This window comes from Drosophila serrata, unplaced genomic scaffold, assembly GCF_035046125.1.
Source record: "Drosophila serrata isolate PLE 108 unplaced genomic scaffold, ASM3504612v1 contig_240, whole genome shotgun sequence".
NCBI classification, from domain to species: Eukaryota; Metazoa; Arthropoda; class Insecta; order Diptera; family Drosophilidae; genus Drosophila; species Drosophila serrata.
The window spans coordinates 2350594-2367275 of NW_028257138.1; the positions used below are offsets into that span (position 1 = coordinate 2350594).

Genomic DNA, 16682 nt, shown 5'->3' on the forward strand with positions numbered 1-16682 from the left:
CTATATGTATGAAAAAAGGTCATGATTCCAAACCCAACAATCAAGGCACAATTAATATTCAAGGCCTACTTTGAGTAGCTCTCATGTAATGATAAAAAATATATAGCAAAACTTAAAAGGCTTTTATGATTGTTATAAATGGTCCCTTAAGTTGTATATAATATTTTCAAGATTATAAAATAACAAGGAGGAATAATTTAAAATAAAAAAGTGACCTTAACATCCCTTGCGGGATTCGAACCCGCGACCTTTGGATTAGAAATCCAACGCGCTTTCCACTGCGCTAAAGGGACTGTTGTTAACTTGGCTAATTACAAACTGTTTTTTAACTTTATTTTGAAGGATAACAAGAACAATGTTATTCTAAATTTTATATTTCTTATTTTTATAGATAATTAATACCTTTAAGGGTGCATAACTTATATATTTCAAACCATTTTAGCTGTTTTTTCTAAGATGTATATAACTGTTAGAAAAAGATTCAAATACTTGCCATATTTTCTTTTATTAAAATCTATTTCTTAAATATTTTAATAATATATAATATATATACATAATATTTATATATTAAAGTATGGGCAAAATCCCATATAGGCCATAAATGTCATAGATAAATAAGTCTCAGAGCATTTCTTTTTAATATATTTCTTGTGGCATAAGTACCCCTTTCTTCATTAAATATTTCCCCTATAAATGTACTTTAAAATCCTCGAGTACAGTCTGCTCTGCAGATCCTTAGCCTTTTAACTGACATGTTAATCCGACTGGAATCGAGAACCGCATCATGGACATGGTGCCTGCTACTAACGAGCAATTATCGCCAGCTCCCAGGACGTTGTTTCCCGATTTCACACGCCCGAGGAGAGGCATAGAGCGGAGAGCCTGAGATAGAATCCTATACAGAGAGAGAGAGCACATCCTCAGCCCCGCATTTGCTACGCTTTGGGGGGGAGTCCTGCACACCAACACCAGGATAACCTGCAAAGGCTCTGGGACACACTCACACAGACACACATATGTATTGTTAGGACACAATGGATGAAAATATATTCGTCCTGTTGTCAAATGATTGCATTTAATGTATCGAAATCTGCGTGACGAATCAATTCAGTTCTGTTTCGTCCTGGCAAGCTGCAAAATGGAGTTGCCTTTTGATAATTCGATCCTGGCATCCTGTCCTGGGATACCGATCCCAAACCGCACGGACAACTTAATCGATAAGTTGCACATACAATATATAGTTTTTTATGTGTCTGCGAGTCCTGGAACTGATCGATTTTCAGTGGGTGTACGAGGAGCCAATAAAGTTGTCAAAGAAAGGCCGGTCAGGAGTGCCTCCAGCTGTGCTCTGGGCGGCGACTCTACTTAAGTGGAACTTTCTGACACATATGGTTAGGAATATAAAACAAATTTTAGCCGCCTTCAAGGAGGAGCTAAAGGAGGTGGTGCCTCTCGAGAGCTGAAGTCCTTACTTGCTAGGAAATATTAGTTTTATTTATGTTGAAGTTCCTTGAAAGCAAAGAATGTTCTATATAGATATTAAGAGAATTGAGAGGAACTAGTTTAGGGTTTTCGTATTTATATTACTGATATCCTGTTATTTTTATACCCTCTATAATTTAATAATTCTTTTACAAGTTGCTAAAATATTCCTACCTGCATTTTGGACTAACAAACTTGCCAATTTTAAACCCTTTTTGCTACCTGAAATGCCTTTGATTTTTGAGGCCATAAAACCATATTGTAAATGTCATATATATGAACTTAAATCCGGTTTGGCGGGATTCATTCAAAATCTGGGATTTATCAATAAAAATCGAGGCTTCTGAAGAAATACCAGAAAAGGACCTGTGTGATTAGTGACAGTTCTCTTCGACTCTTCTCGTTTCGGATGCATAAAAAATCGGGTTGATCGAAAGATCGATCATGTGCATTGTTTTGGGCCATAAAATCGGACTCAAAAGGTATCTCCTCGTCCTGTGTCCTGTGCATATCCTGTCGATATGCAGGACGAGGACCGATGACAATGGCTGAAAGGCAAAGTGCGAGAAGACGACGACGACGACTCGCTGAGCGCGACAAATGCCCGGGCTGGATGATGTCCTGCTGATGCCATGTGACAGTCTCGCAGGACTGCTGACAGCAGGGACATCTCAAAGGGAATATCGCACATTACGATCAATTATGAGACTCAATGCTCACCCACCGTGGAACGAAATGGAGGCGAAAGTTCTGCCTGGGATCAGAAGGAGGATGGAAATCTTGTGGCGTTAATTGAAAATTACATGGGCATTGTCTGTGGCCACGGTATCTACTTGGAATTCGCTTAGTCTCATTCTATAGATATCCCAAGCGTTAAGGATAACGTTCTAGCCATTATTTCTCCTTCTTCGATTTCTGAGTGAGCTAATGGAACAGGCGTGAAGCGAAGCTCCTCAGCCTTCGGCCAAGGCAACGCCCGAGTGCGGTTTCTGGCAATGAAACCATAATGTCCAGCCAGCGTGGAGTCCTTGCCCGAGGTGACCACGGTGCGGTCCTGATCATGCTCTGATCACCCAATCAGCGACCACATGCTCTCGGTCTGCCCAAGGTGTGTGTCCTGGCAAAGGGATTGCGAATTTGTAATCAATTCGTTTTACTGCATTATCTACGAGGCGGGGGGAAAAATGTTGGAAAATTTCCTTTTTTTTAGTCAGAGAATGGGTCTTTAAAATTGTTAACTAAAGGTATTTAGAGTAAGGAGGATATTAATGGGTAATTAATTAAGGAGAATTGTCTACAAAATTCCATAAAACATTCACAAAAATCATTGATACTTCTTTTAGTTTTTCAAATCAAAGAAAATAATATAATAATAATTAATCGAAATTGTTTTCTATATCTTCCCATTTAACAAAATTATTTTAACTATAAAATATTTAAGGGAAAACCCTCATTATGTTGTACTTGTTATCAACATTATTCCTTGTATTCTGAAATTTAATAAGAACCTCTACCTCTATCAACTTCTATATCCTTGATCTCCCTTGGACCTCCTCCTCCTCCTCCTCCGCAATGTGTGTGTCCTGCGATCCTGTGGCTTTAGCTTCGACTTAGGGGATTTCACAAATCAATTAGTTTTGTCGCGGCTGTCAAAATTATGCACACCAGGCCAAGGAAGGAAAAGTCAGGGAGTCACAGAGCCACAGTCGGCGGAAAACCTTTCATCTTTCGCAAAAAAAAAGAGGAGAGGAAAATCTACACAGATTTCCAACTCAATTAGAGAGAGTGAGATACAAAAAAAAAACGTGGGGGCAGAGGAAGCCGCAAAAAGAAAATCGAGGCGTTCAAATCTTCATTTATCCCATCGCTTAGAAGAGAACGAAAAGAAAGAAAAGAAGAGAATAGTAACTGAACCTGCTGCTGCCTGGCCTTAACGCCTACTTTTTTCTACTTTTTCTGCTTTTCTACTTTTTATTTACTTTCAACTTTGCCGACTTTTTCGGAGAGTGCATCATTATCATCATCGGCAAATTGGAGAACTACTGCGTGTAAAGTGCGCTGCCTACTTTTTTCTACTCCATTGTTTTCTGAGCAAAAAATAAAAAGAAATGAAGAAAAAAATATGAGTAGGGATCTCGGCAGCAAATTAATAGACAGTCATTTGGAACATGTGTTTTGTTGCTTTGATTGTTTTGTCAAGTTGTCTAAGATATCAAACGCGTGAAGCCGACAGTCCCAATCCCCCAACCAACCATCAGACCATTTATCCCCGAGATCCATCCAAAGATCTCTCCATGGACCATGGAGAGATCTGTAATAACCCACAGCGCTGACGTCTTCTTTGCTGCGTACTTGACTTTCGCCCAATTTACGTACATCGATGCTTTGTCCGTATATTTGTTCAATTGTTCTAACAAAAACATGCCATAAAAACATAAAACACAAAAACCACTTGTACTTCCTTGTTATTGTAGTGTCCAGTCTCGGTCCGCTGCCAGTCGAAATTCCAATCGAAAAATCAGCTACCAAGTACTTGTACTATATTGACGCTGCCTTTGATCTTGAAGGATATATTGTATATATCTTATTCCCCATTAGCCACATGAATTGCATGTGTCGTTAGGAAAGTCACTTGAAATTGTCAACATTGCTATGATCTACAGAGAAATATTTGTAAAAGTATCATTAAAATCACTATTATAAAGATGATATTGATATTTTTTGGAATATTTTACTATTCATCGTTACAAATAAGGTATTTTTATGTGGTATAAAGTAAAAAAAAAGGGACAAAAAATCTTATATCATATAGAAATCCTATACCATACAAGATATTCTTTATATTAAAAAAAAACTCTCGTCTTAAATCCAATTTCTACTTAACTCCCCCGCACAAGTCACGAAAACACAACTTAACTTTGCCTTGAAACCCATTTTAAACTTACCTCTAAAGTCTCTGAAGCACAAATATTTATCTGGCTTGCATTTTTCCCAAATTTATTAATCTCGAAAGGATTGTCGAAGAGATCCACGTATTGATTTCGCCGAAGCGCGCCCAGAACTAATTCGAAAATCTGTCGCGAAACTAGAACAAATCCCGGCTGGCTTGGAAGGGTTAACCCGTTAACCCCTTCGGATTACCTGAGCCGAGCCGAGCTGAGCTCCATTGAGCTGTCGAAGATCGGGTGCCGTTAGTCCAGGCAGAGGGATCGAGAATCCAGACTCGGGATCTATGTGTCCCGTAATCCCCTAGAGAAACCCTTTGAACTAGTTTGGGTGGGATTAAGAGCAACTCGAAGACAGGGATTGCACATAGAGAGGAAGAGTTTTGAAGACAACTAATTCTACGAATTCATTGTCTAATATAACAAGTAATAATAATAATAGGTATTTAATATAAAATTTAAATGTGCTAGGGCTTTTTTTGGCTAGAAATAAATATTAAGAAGCGGATGGTAATGGCAAGAAAGATATTTTATAAATAATTATTAAACGAATTGAAAATATAAGAGATTTAACTTGAAATTACTTATATTAATGGGTCTAACTTATTTTAATAATTTTAAAATTAAATATTTATTATAAAAAATATAATTTAATTAAGAATTAATTTTTATTTATTTTTTTAATTTGAATAGGTTCATTTTAAATTTCTTAAACAAATTATCCCTTTTAAAGCCAGTGTTTTGGTTTTTCATTTAATAATTAAAAAACAATCTCCTGCAACATTTGTGGCAACTCCAACAGAGTTGCCATCTTCATTATTGAAGCAATTTGCCACTTTTTCGGTCAAAAGCTATTTAAAATTAGGAAAATCCTTATAAAACTAATAAGCAACCTGATTAAATTGCTAACTCTCCCGAGAATCGATTTGTGTTTTTGTTTTTATTAACCCGCTTGTTAGTGCAATTAATAGTCAAAACAGCCGCCGCTCGCGAAACAACCCCCAGCGAATGGCAGCGAGAGAGACAACCCTGTTTGGATTGGATGTAATGGATATTTTGACGCCGAAGCAGCAAAGACTGCAAATAAACATCCACAAGTTCCCAAACAAAGCCATCTTCCATATGAAAACATATACACACTCACACGCACACACAGGGGCTGGTGTGGAAGGCGAGTGGAACAAAATGGTCAACAAAATGGAGGGCGGAGTCCCAAGGCTCGGCTACCTGCTCTCACTCTCTCTTTGCGTGAGCTACCTTGCTCTCTCTCTCCTTAGCAGGCAGTATCTACCCATCTCTCTTGTGGATTCTTGCCTTGTGGAAGCTGTCTCTCCCTCTCTCTGTGTAGACTTCGTTCGAGAGCCCGGGGGTAGGACTATAAATAGCCCGAGCGGGTGCCGTAGAGAAGTCAGTTCACTCAGCACTCTCCAAAGCAAAGCATCTCAAGCGATCCTGAGTCGTGTGTGCCGCAGAATAATCTGAATAAAATCAACCAAAGATATTATATACCAAGCCCTAGAACAACAATGGTGAAAAGTGAAATGGAATTCAAGAGCAACTTCTCCATCGATGCCATTTTGGCCAAGAAACCCCAAGTAAACCATCAGCAGCCGTCCATGGCTATGGGCATCAAGCAGGAGCCCAGTCTTCATCATCATCATCAGCTGCACCATCAGCTGCCCCATCATCAGTACGTGCATCCCTACTCCAACTCGGATGGCGAGCTCTCCGCCTCGGAGGACTTTGACACTCCCAGCAGGACCAGCACTCCCATGAGCAGTGCCGCCGAGAGTCTGTCCTCCCAGAACAATGACAAACTGGATGTGGAGTTCGATGACGATCTGGAGGATCAGCTGGAGGAGGACCAGGAGAGCGCCGAAGAGGAGGGTAATCTCAGCAAGAAGCAGAAGATGAGCTCATCCTCCGCCTCCTCCTCCTCCTCCGGTTCGGACAACAAGAAGCCGCCCTACAGCTACAATGCCCTCATCATGATGGCCATCCAGGACAGTCCCGAACAGCGCTTGACCCTCAATGGGATCTATCAGTACCTCATCAATCGTTTCCCCTACTTCAAGGCCAACAAGCGCGGCTGGCAGAACTCCATCCGGCACAATCTTAGCCTGAACAAGTGCTTCACAAAGATCCCGCGCAGCTACGATGATCCCGGCAAGGGCAACTACTGGATCCTGGACCCCTCTGCCGAGGAGGTCTTCATTGGCGAAACCACCGGCAAACTGAGGCGCAAGAATCCCGGCGCAAGTCGCACTCGCCTGGCCGCCTATCGCCAGGCCATCTTCTCGCCCATGGCTGGCGGTGGTTCCCCCTACGGAGCTCCTGCTCCCGGCTATGGTTATCCCGGAGTTCCCTTCGGAGGAGCAGCTGCCGCCGCCGCCGCCGCAGCTGCTGCTGCCGCTCTCTACCAGCGCATGAATCCCGCCGCCTATCAGGCTGCCTACCAGCAGATGCATCAGTACCAGGCTCCTCCCCAGCATCCCGCCGCCCAGCTGCAGGGCTACCCGCCGCATCTCAACTCCGCTGAACTCTTCCAGCGGATGCAGTTCTTCGGCAAGTTCCCCGCCAGCTAAATGTATGCACTGGGAAGAAAAGGAAAACAAGCCTTTGGATCACCAGCAAAACGAAAGAAAACCAACCAAGGGACCAGGCGGAGCAGCGTTGGATCCGGAGAGGATCTAGCCTTAGGTTCTTCCAACCCGCCAGTGACGTCTAAATGCTGCAATTTAGCAAATTCCCCAGCACTTTGCCTTCGATTCGACCTGGAACGTCGATCGGAACTCTGGAACAGAGCATCGAAATCTTTGGGAACCGACGAGGTCCCAAAAAAGAGCAGACTTCTTGCGATCGAAGGCCCTTTGTAGTTTGCCTTGTCAACACTTTTTGTACATATTTCAAACAAAATATTAAATAAATAACATGTAAAAGAAATTTTTAAATAGTTTTCTCATTTCGAAAAAGTTTCAGAACAATATTGAAATTTTAACATTTCTTAAAGATGTTTTGAAGATATTTAGTTGTATTTTGGGTTGTTTTTAAAACTCACAGTCTTACTTAAAGACTTTTAATATATAGCTTAATATTTCCTGAGTTTCTTTCCTTACCTTTATTAGCATTATAATTTCTCTTCATTCCTTCACATTGACTTCCAGCTGCTGTCCAGCTAAATATTTACCCAGCTTCCTATCCATCCTGATGACTTAATTAGTTGTTTGGCTCTAGCAAAGCGGCAAACATGAAAATGATTCCCAAAAAAACAGAGAAAAATGAAAAGGGAACAGCAGAAAAATGCCCAAGTCGGAGCGGATGAGGTTCGAAAATGAGCCATCACCCATTGACTTCCCATCCTTCGATTTGTTTGGCTCTTTACATGCCCAGTGACAACTCCAGCTGTGAGGCCCAGGGCACCGCAGGTACACTGCTCCGATCCTGAGCGATCCGATATGATATCCCATAGCTGCTGGACCCGTACCCGTACCCGTACCCCCTGCTCCCATGTCCCTGTGTCCGTCCCCAGCTAGGCCATTGTCCATAGATCTTGGCCAGCGAGAGGGCACACTTTGCCGGGTTTTCTTTCCAAATGTCTCAGGCAATATTTCTTTAACTTTTGTTATACAATTTTTCAACTAATATGTGCGCTACACTGAGGAAAATCTTTACCGCAATTAAAAGGGGGACTTAACTAAACATTTTCCATTTTCAAGTGAAGAACATAATGACCATGTTCAGAATATTTATTATTTATTATGTCATTCGGTATTAGTATTTCTTATTTAAATAAGAATATAACTTCGTTATATTTTATGCATTTTATATTTTCATGAATATATTATTGATAGTATATATGTACAATATTTAGGTATTCTCTTAAAGAAAGTATATTTATTTTAATAACTAAAATCCATCATCCTAGTCATATTATACATATTAGCTAATACCATTGGAAATCTTCAAATTCTTTGAAAAACTATAAATTTTTTAAAGTTAAAAACTCGAATTTGATATATGAAATATAATTTATTCCCTCAATTATAGTTTTTATTTAGGAAAAAATAAATCTTCATGTTTATTGTAGTATTGTTTTTTTTTTTATAAATATGTTTAAATGTATCCTTATTAAATCATTACAATTTGTGGTAGTTTTTAATAATTTCTCTCAGTGTAAACCCCTGAACTCGCTTAGGCCTCAATTTGAAAGATGAGAAGACGTTAGGGAAAATAGTCTAAAGAAATAGTAGAAAGGAAACCGACTTGGGCGTTGTTGTTCTGAAATTTCTCAAACTGTTTCCTCGGGTTCTCAGTGGATATCTTCATTATTTTGGAAATTTCTACGGCATAGTCGGCGGCTTCTGATGCTTTGATCACTTGACATGTGTTTGCAGGAGAAGAAAAACTAGTGATGTGAGTGAGAAAAAGGGAGCATCCATCGGCATCAACAAGTTTTTCCCCCTTTCCTATAACAAGACTCGGCCATATCATAAATACAGCGCTTTCCTCGCTTTTGATTCCCCCGCACCAAAAAAAAAAAAACTAAAGGCGATTTGTAAACGAAATGATAATTAATATCATCGTTACTAGATTAATCTCCTCTCCACTCGCTGTGGCTCTTTATCTCCAGCTATAGACCAACGATCGGTAGCAATTATCATATTTTGTGTTTGCCCATTTCTTTTCGGTTCAATAATTGTAAATTATTGTGTGTGTGAGTTGGTAAATCATGTTATTGAAGCGATTAGCTGGCAGTTTTATAAGGTGTCAGGTTTAGAGGAAACGTAAATGGATGAGGAGGTTGGGTTTTCAATGGGTTCCGAGTTATGCAATATAGTATGGATCTTATGCAAATTAACACTCTGGTTTGGAGTCGTCTGTGGGTAATTTATAGGGTGGTTTTCAGTTGGATAATATCTGGATTGGTATCATTATATAGATAGTATATTGTTTGCTATGTTGCTTAATAAAAATTAAGTTTGTATTTATATTATATAATTTATATTATTATTACAAGTTAAATAAAAGAGTTTTTATTAGGATTTTCATCAGGATTATTCTGGGTTTTCCCCTTTTAATGAATATTAACTCATATTAAATAATGTTTTTTATATCATACAATAATAATAATATATCTATTTTACTTATTTCAGATCGTTGAGCCCTTACTAAAGAGTGGTCCTTCCGGTCTGGTCTGGTAAGTGCGAAATATTTATTAATGTTATTTCCTGTCGGGTTTCTTGAAAGGATTACATATCCTGCTCATTTTACCATCGAATTGAAAGAAACTTAACTGTATATACAATCTTCGATTCCCAAGTCTCTGTGTATGTACATATTTTTGGGGCTTATGCTCAGCTTAGGTCCAGGGCAAAGAGTTAAATCGGGTTTTTGGCCCACACGCCTTAAGCCAACGATTCAAATATTTTGCATTTAAAACTCAAAACTCAAAACTCAAACTCGTACTGGGTTTTGGGAGATGGAAAAACAATCCGCAGATCAGGCGGATTGGAACAATTTCTATATAGACTAGCATTGTTTTATTGGGTTGCCCTCGTCCCGGCTTATGTAGGTTTTTGGTTTATTTTTGTTATTGAAATAGATCGGATGAGCGCATTATATACTTAACACGTCGTCGTCTTCGTAGTCGTCGTATGTGCCCTGGATTCCGGATTGAATTCAGAAATCCACTTACCTAAGCCTAGTCCCTCCTAAGCTCTAAGTCGCTAAATCAGTCCGGGACTGCGGCTTCGGTGGGATTCCTTTAACTATATCACTTTAGAATTCAAGAATACAAAATGGGAATATTGGAATAAAGAGAGAGAGTATAGCACGCGCATTCGGTTTGGGAAAATGGGAAATGTCTTAACCAGTTTTCCTCCCGAAGATCTCCTTTTCTCTATATTGGCTTAAGTGCTCGACATGCAATTTACAAAGATAACAAGCGCAAGGAGCAAGGAACCAGAGGATCTGCCTTACTTATCTTATTACCCGGGTTAAGTGCAGGGATTACACTGTCGAAAGAGCAACCCACCAGGATGGGATATATATAGTGTCTATATTGTGTACGTCTCAGGCAGATGCAGTAGCATCTTAGGGAGTCCGAATGGAATCCCTATGGTCCTGCGATCTCCTCCTGGGCCTGTGCGTGTGCCGCTTGTTACACTTTCTGTGCAATTTAGGACTGCTCCTGGTTGCTCCTTGGCCTCTCTAATGGTTCAAGCCCATCGGCTTAGTCTCGCTGAGAGCGAGTTTCTATTTCATAAATATTTTATACATATAATCGGTTAGCTGCCGCTCTAGCTCTAGCTCAGTTCGGTTCTTGTATTGTGCAAAGGCTTAAGGATCAGTGTTTTTTCCCTGTTTCTATATATATATATATCTTCTTGTGAATAGAGCAGATATTATTATAGTTTGGGGTTTAGGGTTTAGGTAAGTTGTCGAGGTTTTGAAAACTTTTCTTTGTGGCCAAAGAGGTGTCTCTGTGAAAGAGGTGTCTAAGTGGTTGGCAAAGGTGTTCTTTTTTTGGTTGGTAGTAAGAATGTGAAATGGATTATCTTTGGGGGTCGTCTTATAAATGTGTAACACTTATTTTATAATAAAGATTGAGGAGATTTGTGGTATATAGTATAGTATTTATTAAAATTGATCTAGAACCTGCTGAAGAATCTCACCTTAAACAATACCCAGTTAGATGACACTAAGTGGCTTACACCAGCAGCAGCTACCATGGTTCTCAAGATAAATTATTGGCACTATATCGATCGATGGTTTTTCATTAAATCCAGTTTGATGGCCACCACAAGACTTCGCCTTCGTCAATGTGCCCACATGGGCTTGGGAAGACCCTCAAGTGACGGTTGGGTGTGTCACCTATAGGCATTATGTACAATATAGAACCCAGAATCGAGGCTTATATCGGAGAGGAGAGGAGAACCCACAGTCAGCGATTTGAACCAAGTGACCAGTGACCACAAAATGTGTTTTTAATTGAAACTGATGTGGCCTGGCCTGTGGCTGCTCCATGAGGGCCGTGGCGCGCATTCAAATATTTATTAATCAAATAATTGGTAACCCATGGGTCGCCACTCCACACTCAACAAATAATCAAATAATGTCAGCAAATAGGGAAAATATTTGAAAATATTTAAGCGACAAATGCGCAAAGTAACAATAAACTATAAATGCATGTGGGCAGTGGTAGTGCTCTCCTCCTTAATTAGTTTCTTCCATTATCTTGGCCTCTCTGTTGACCCGAATTTCAATTAAGTTAATTTACGCTCGAGCTGGAACCAATAAATAAATGTATGAATGGACCTAGTGTGTACTATAAAGTCGCTTCAATTGCCAGAGGAGGGGAATACGCTCGCAATTAAGGCTGCGGAAAATTATGAATGAGTAATTACGAGTTGCACTTGAACACTCGACCCCGTCCAGTTAACACCACTCTCAAGGAATGAGGAGGGGATGCGGATTCTTTTTCTTGGATCGAACGGAAGTGGGTTCATTCCGGCCTCGAGGGTTAACTCAGAGATCTCTGTATGGTTGTTCTTCCTCCATCTGGTTGAAGATGCCGAGATATCTGTGGAGGAAGACAGCTTGCATGATAGGTTGGCATCTCTGAACTTTTCAATTTAAGTTTTACAAGGCGATTGCAGATGTTTTTAACCGGAAGTTGAGGTTGAGTAAGGGTTAGTTTAGGGAGACATTAAAGATTAGCTGAACAGGATTTTGTTTGCAATCCCAAATTGCTTTGAAATTTCATGGAACTGTCAAAATTAGGTTTCCTTCTTCAGGAGTTTCTTTCTTCCATTAATTAATATAAATAAAGTCTGCTTTTAAGCTTCAGTGAACTTGAGCTACTTTTTAGATATGTCAATTAATCCCTGAAAAGGCTCCTTTTTATAAAAATAAAGTCCAGCAACTCTCCATCAGCTAATTGCTTCCTAACCCTGACTTTTTCAATGATTCGAGATGATAGAATTCAGCCTCAGATTTCACACTGATACACAACAGACACACTCTTCCTCCTCCGGCACACAATCAACAAATTAAGCCAGGCCAAGGGGTCCAGCACTCGGACCTCAATTAAATTGATTTAGATCAAAAGAACTCAGTCAGAACTCTATATAGAGTTACCCAGAACTGACCGATGATGCGAGGAAGCACCAGCATAATCGGGGAACCATATAGCCTCTGACCGATCTTGTGTAAGCAATAAATCCGCAAAAGTACCCGCAAGTTTTTGGCTTCGCCGGTCCGAGACTTTTGACTTTTAATACCCTGACATGGAGGTATATTCAATAGGATATAAAGGCTACATAATATATTGTTTTGCTTATATTATTGTTAACAAAGAGGTAGAATTCAAATATTTAATGGGAAATAATTAGCTATAAATGCTCTGTTATGATTTGTGATATGAAAATATGCAATAATTACTTCAGGCGTATAATTTACCCCAAATAATTGATCAATTTTAAGCAGCAGTATACAGTTTTTCTAAAAATCAGTTGGCGCAGAGTCACAGTTGCTATAAAATGCAGAGACATATCTTTGCTTTCCTCGTTTTAGGATTTTTTCTTATAGAGGTTATATAACCCACAAAAAACCCACAAACTTCATCATTAGTGTCTTTACATTTCAGGTTAATTCTCTACTTGAGTTTACAAATGTCATTTGTGAACCTTTGGATAAGAATTTTTGTGGTTTTGAGTATTGTCGTTTGGAAAAAGTGAATAAAACATTCAAATATATAACCGCCAAAGTGCTGCTTTTCCAGAAACCCGTAAGCAAAGTTAGGGTATGTTTTACAATTATTTTGATTATTTCAAAGAGCGTACTTAAAAAGTTTTTATACTAATAGATAAATGGAGCCCTCTATAAGCGTTCCAATGGCTATAAACCATACCTTTACAATGTCACAATTGATGGCTGCAAATTCTTCAAAACTCTGAGGGCCCAACCCGTTTCTAGGCTCATCTATGACTTCTTAAATAGTACTTCCAACCTAAATCATTCCTGTCCCTATGATGTAAGTAAGCTAATGGGAAAAAATAACTGATTAATAAGTAATAGAAACCATTTTCCAGCACGACATTTTTGTGTCCAACCTAAGTGACAATTATCTGAATAATCATATAACTCATATTTTGACCTTTCCCAAAGGAGACTATCTGTTTCAAATGCACTGGTTTGCCTATAATATCAATCGGTCTGTAATTAAATTATATTTTTCACTTAAATAAAGTTGTAAATAAATACATATTTATTTTAATACATTTAAGGGAAAGAATTAACGAAGTCACGAAGCTGAGGAAAAGTCTTTTTCTTTTTAATTCTTAACATATTTTATAAATGTTTAGTTTATAAATATATATCTTTAATTCTATCCGCGTCATATGTTTTCCCCTTGAAATCTTGTGTCATATTTATGTAAGGGTATTTACAGCCTCGGTTATTTAATAGTATCTTTTTCTTTATTCGATCTGCGGTCGCTTGTTGACGATTGTTGTCGCTGCTGCTGTTAATTGTTACGCAGTTCATTAACACACATCACGGGGCAGCACCACACAACACCAAGCCACACCACAGATCGGGGTCCCCTTAAAATGTAGAAGGGACGACGGACGGGAGTGTGTGTGTGCCACCCTCGCGTGGCACACGCGACTTTTCCCCCCTCACCCACTACCCACTCTCCCACTCCTTATTCCCACCCCCCATGGCAACCCCGCCCACTGACCGTTCCGCCAGCGCTAACGATGACATCTAAGCGGTTGTTGCTGCTGCCCCTGAAGTTACACTGAGACAAAACAAATCAATAACAAATATTATAAAAATTCAATTACATATTTTGTCGAATTTTTGTTAAAATTGCTTATCTTTATTGATTAAAATATGGATTGCAAATGGAAATTTGATGATTTATGGGAATCATTGACTTTTTATCCCTCATATACCTTTCAGAAACCTAACAATTTGTGTATTCTAGTATTTTCTGTATTCTTATATTTTTCTAAGCTAATTTGTAGGGTAAACTATGGTTTTTCGATTCTCATAACTGAGCCAAAAATGCATTAATTTCAATTCGGAAAGCTGTTCTGTGCTAGTTTTTGTAGGAAAACAATTTTCAAATTTTTGTTTCGTTCGAACATGGCTAGATCGATTCGGCTTTTCATGCTGATCAAGAATTTATAGGGTCGGAAATGACACCTTCACTGTGTTTTCAGCTTCTGACTGATATTATAATATAATTTTTAAGTTAATATTTATCGATATATTTATATGACAATTTTTTCAACAAATTGAAATTTGAAAAACTTATAACTAAGCCAGAAAAGTATTAATTTCAATTCGGAAAGCTGTTCTGTGCCAGTTTTTGTAGGGTTAACAATTCTGCATATTGAGTTTTAAGATTAATTGAAATTTGAATTTTTTCAAATTTTCACATTATCAAATAGACAATTTGTAACGAAAAAAATTGGAAAAAAATTTTCAAATTTTTGTTTCGTTCGAACATGGCTAGATCGATTCGGCTTTTCATGCTGATCAAGAATATATATGATTTATAGGGTCGGAAATGACTGCTTCACTGTGTTTTCACTTCTGACTGATATTATAATATCATTTTTGAGTTAATATTTATCGATATATTTATATGACAATTTTTCCAATAAATTGAAATTTAAAAAACTCATAAATAAGCTAAAAATGTATTAATTTCCATTCGGAAAGCTGTTCTGTGCTAGTTTTTGTAGGGCTAACAATTCTGCATATTGAGTTATAAGATTAATTGAAATTTGAATTTTTTCAAATTTTCACGTTTTCACATAGACAATTTTTAATGAAAAAAATTGGAAAAAAATTTTCAAATTTTTGTTTCGTTCGAACACGGCTAGATCGATTCGGCTTTTCATGCTGATCAAGAATATATATGATTTATAGGGTCGGAAATGACTGCTTCACTGTGTTTTCACTTCTGACTGATATTATAATATCATTTTTAAGTTGATATTTATCGATATATTTATATGACAATTTTTCCAACAAAGTGAAATTTAAAAAACTCATAACTAAGCCAAAAATGTATTCATTTCAACTCGGAAAGCTGTTCTGTGCTAGTTTTTATAGGGTTAACAATTCTGCATATTGAGTTTTTAGATTAATGGAAATTTGAATTTTTTCAAATTTTTACATTTTCACATAGACAATTTTTAACGAAAAAAATTTGAAATTTTTTTTTAAATTTTTGTTTCGTTCAAACATGGCTAGATCGATTCGGATTTTCATGCTGATCAAGAATATATATGATTTATAGGGTCGGAAATGACTCCTTCACTTCGTTTGAAGCTTCTGACTGAAATGATAATACCCTGGAAGGGAATAAAAAAGATTTACGTATTATTGATATGTTAATAAAGAATATGATATACTAAATTTATCAACACTTTGTAATTGCGGATATTTTCTTTAAAGTAAAAATAATTACATTTAAAATTCATTTTCTGTATATTGAACAATACGAAAAACTCCTTTTATATTAAAGATAAGAAATGATTTCAGATTATTATTATATCAAGGCTATCCAAGCCGCACATAGAAATTTCCTGTAACTTCTGAAAATGAGATATGAAAGTATTTATTTTTTAATTTTAAATTTGATGGGTATTGATATAATACTTATGTTTTTTTCGGTGTAAAGCTGCTGTTGCCCTTAACGACGTCGCTGACGAGTGTCGCATTGCGCGGCGACTTCGTCAGCGGGTTGTGGGTTGTGTTAATATTATTTGTTGCTGGTTGGTGTTGCTGGCGCTGCGTGAGTTTTGGCAGTATTTTTTGTTGTTGTTATTATTTTTTGTTCGTTTCGTTAAATGCGTGTAAATCAGTTTATAACACATTGTCAACAATTATCAAGTGTTGGCCATTGACAAGGGAGAGTATGAGAGAGCAATGTGCTTTTTTAAGGGTTTTCTCGACTGATTTGATGCGCTACGTGACTGTGAATGAGAGAGATGAGAAGGGTTAACTGTAGGCTGGGTTTATAAGAATAGGAAAAAGAGTTAATGAATATGTAATTAATCATTTTTTTAACTGTATAACTATTTGGCATAATGTTCATTTATTAAATAATAAATACCATGTAGAGATTACAAAGCTTCTGTTAAAAGGATCAAATTAAGAGAACTTTGCTTAGAACTTACAAATTATTAGTATTATTCTACTTTTCCAACTATAGATGATCTCTCAAGTGATAAT

General features: G+C 37.9%; 2 protein-coding genes and 1 non-coding gene across 5 annotated transcripts in view; 2 read left to right on the forward strand and 1 right to left on the reverse strand.

Moving 5' to 3' along the window:
* Window positions 1-220: 220 nt before the first annotated feature.
* Window positions 221-293, reverse strand: TRNAR-UCU (transfer RNA arginine (anticodon UCU)). Its single transcript has one exon. It is a non-coding gene; the product is annotated as a tRNA-Arg (tRNA).
* Window positions 294-5837: 5544 nt separating this feature from the next.
* On the forward strand, window positions 5838-7370 carry slp1 (sloppy paired 1). The gene has a single exon (XM_020945222.2). It carries the CDS (start codon window positions 5954-5956, stop codon window positions 7010-7012), a length of 1059 nt encoding a protein of 352 aa, XP_020800881.2. The 5' UTR covers window positions 5838-5953; the 3' UTR covers window positions 7013-7370.
* Window positions 7371-7489: 119 nt separating this feature from the next.
* MED15 (mediator complex subunit 15) overlaps window positions 7490-16682 on the forward strand; it is a 56245-nt gene continuing 47052 nt past the window's right edge. For all 3 annotated transcript variants that reach the window (XM_086830490.1, XM_020945229.2, XM_086830491.1), the window contains exon 1: window positions 7490-9624. The gene's annotated coding sequence lies outside the window, so the exon portion shown is untranslated. The remainder of the gene's footprint in view (window positions 9625-16682) is intronic.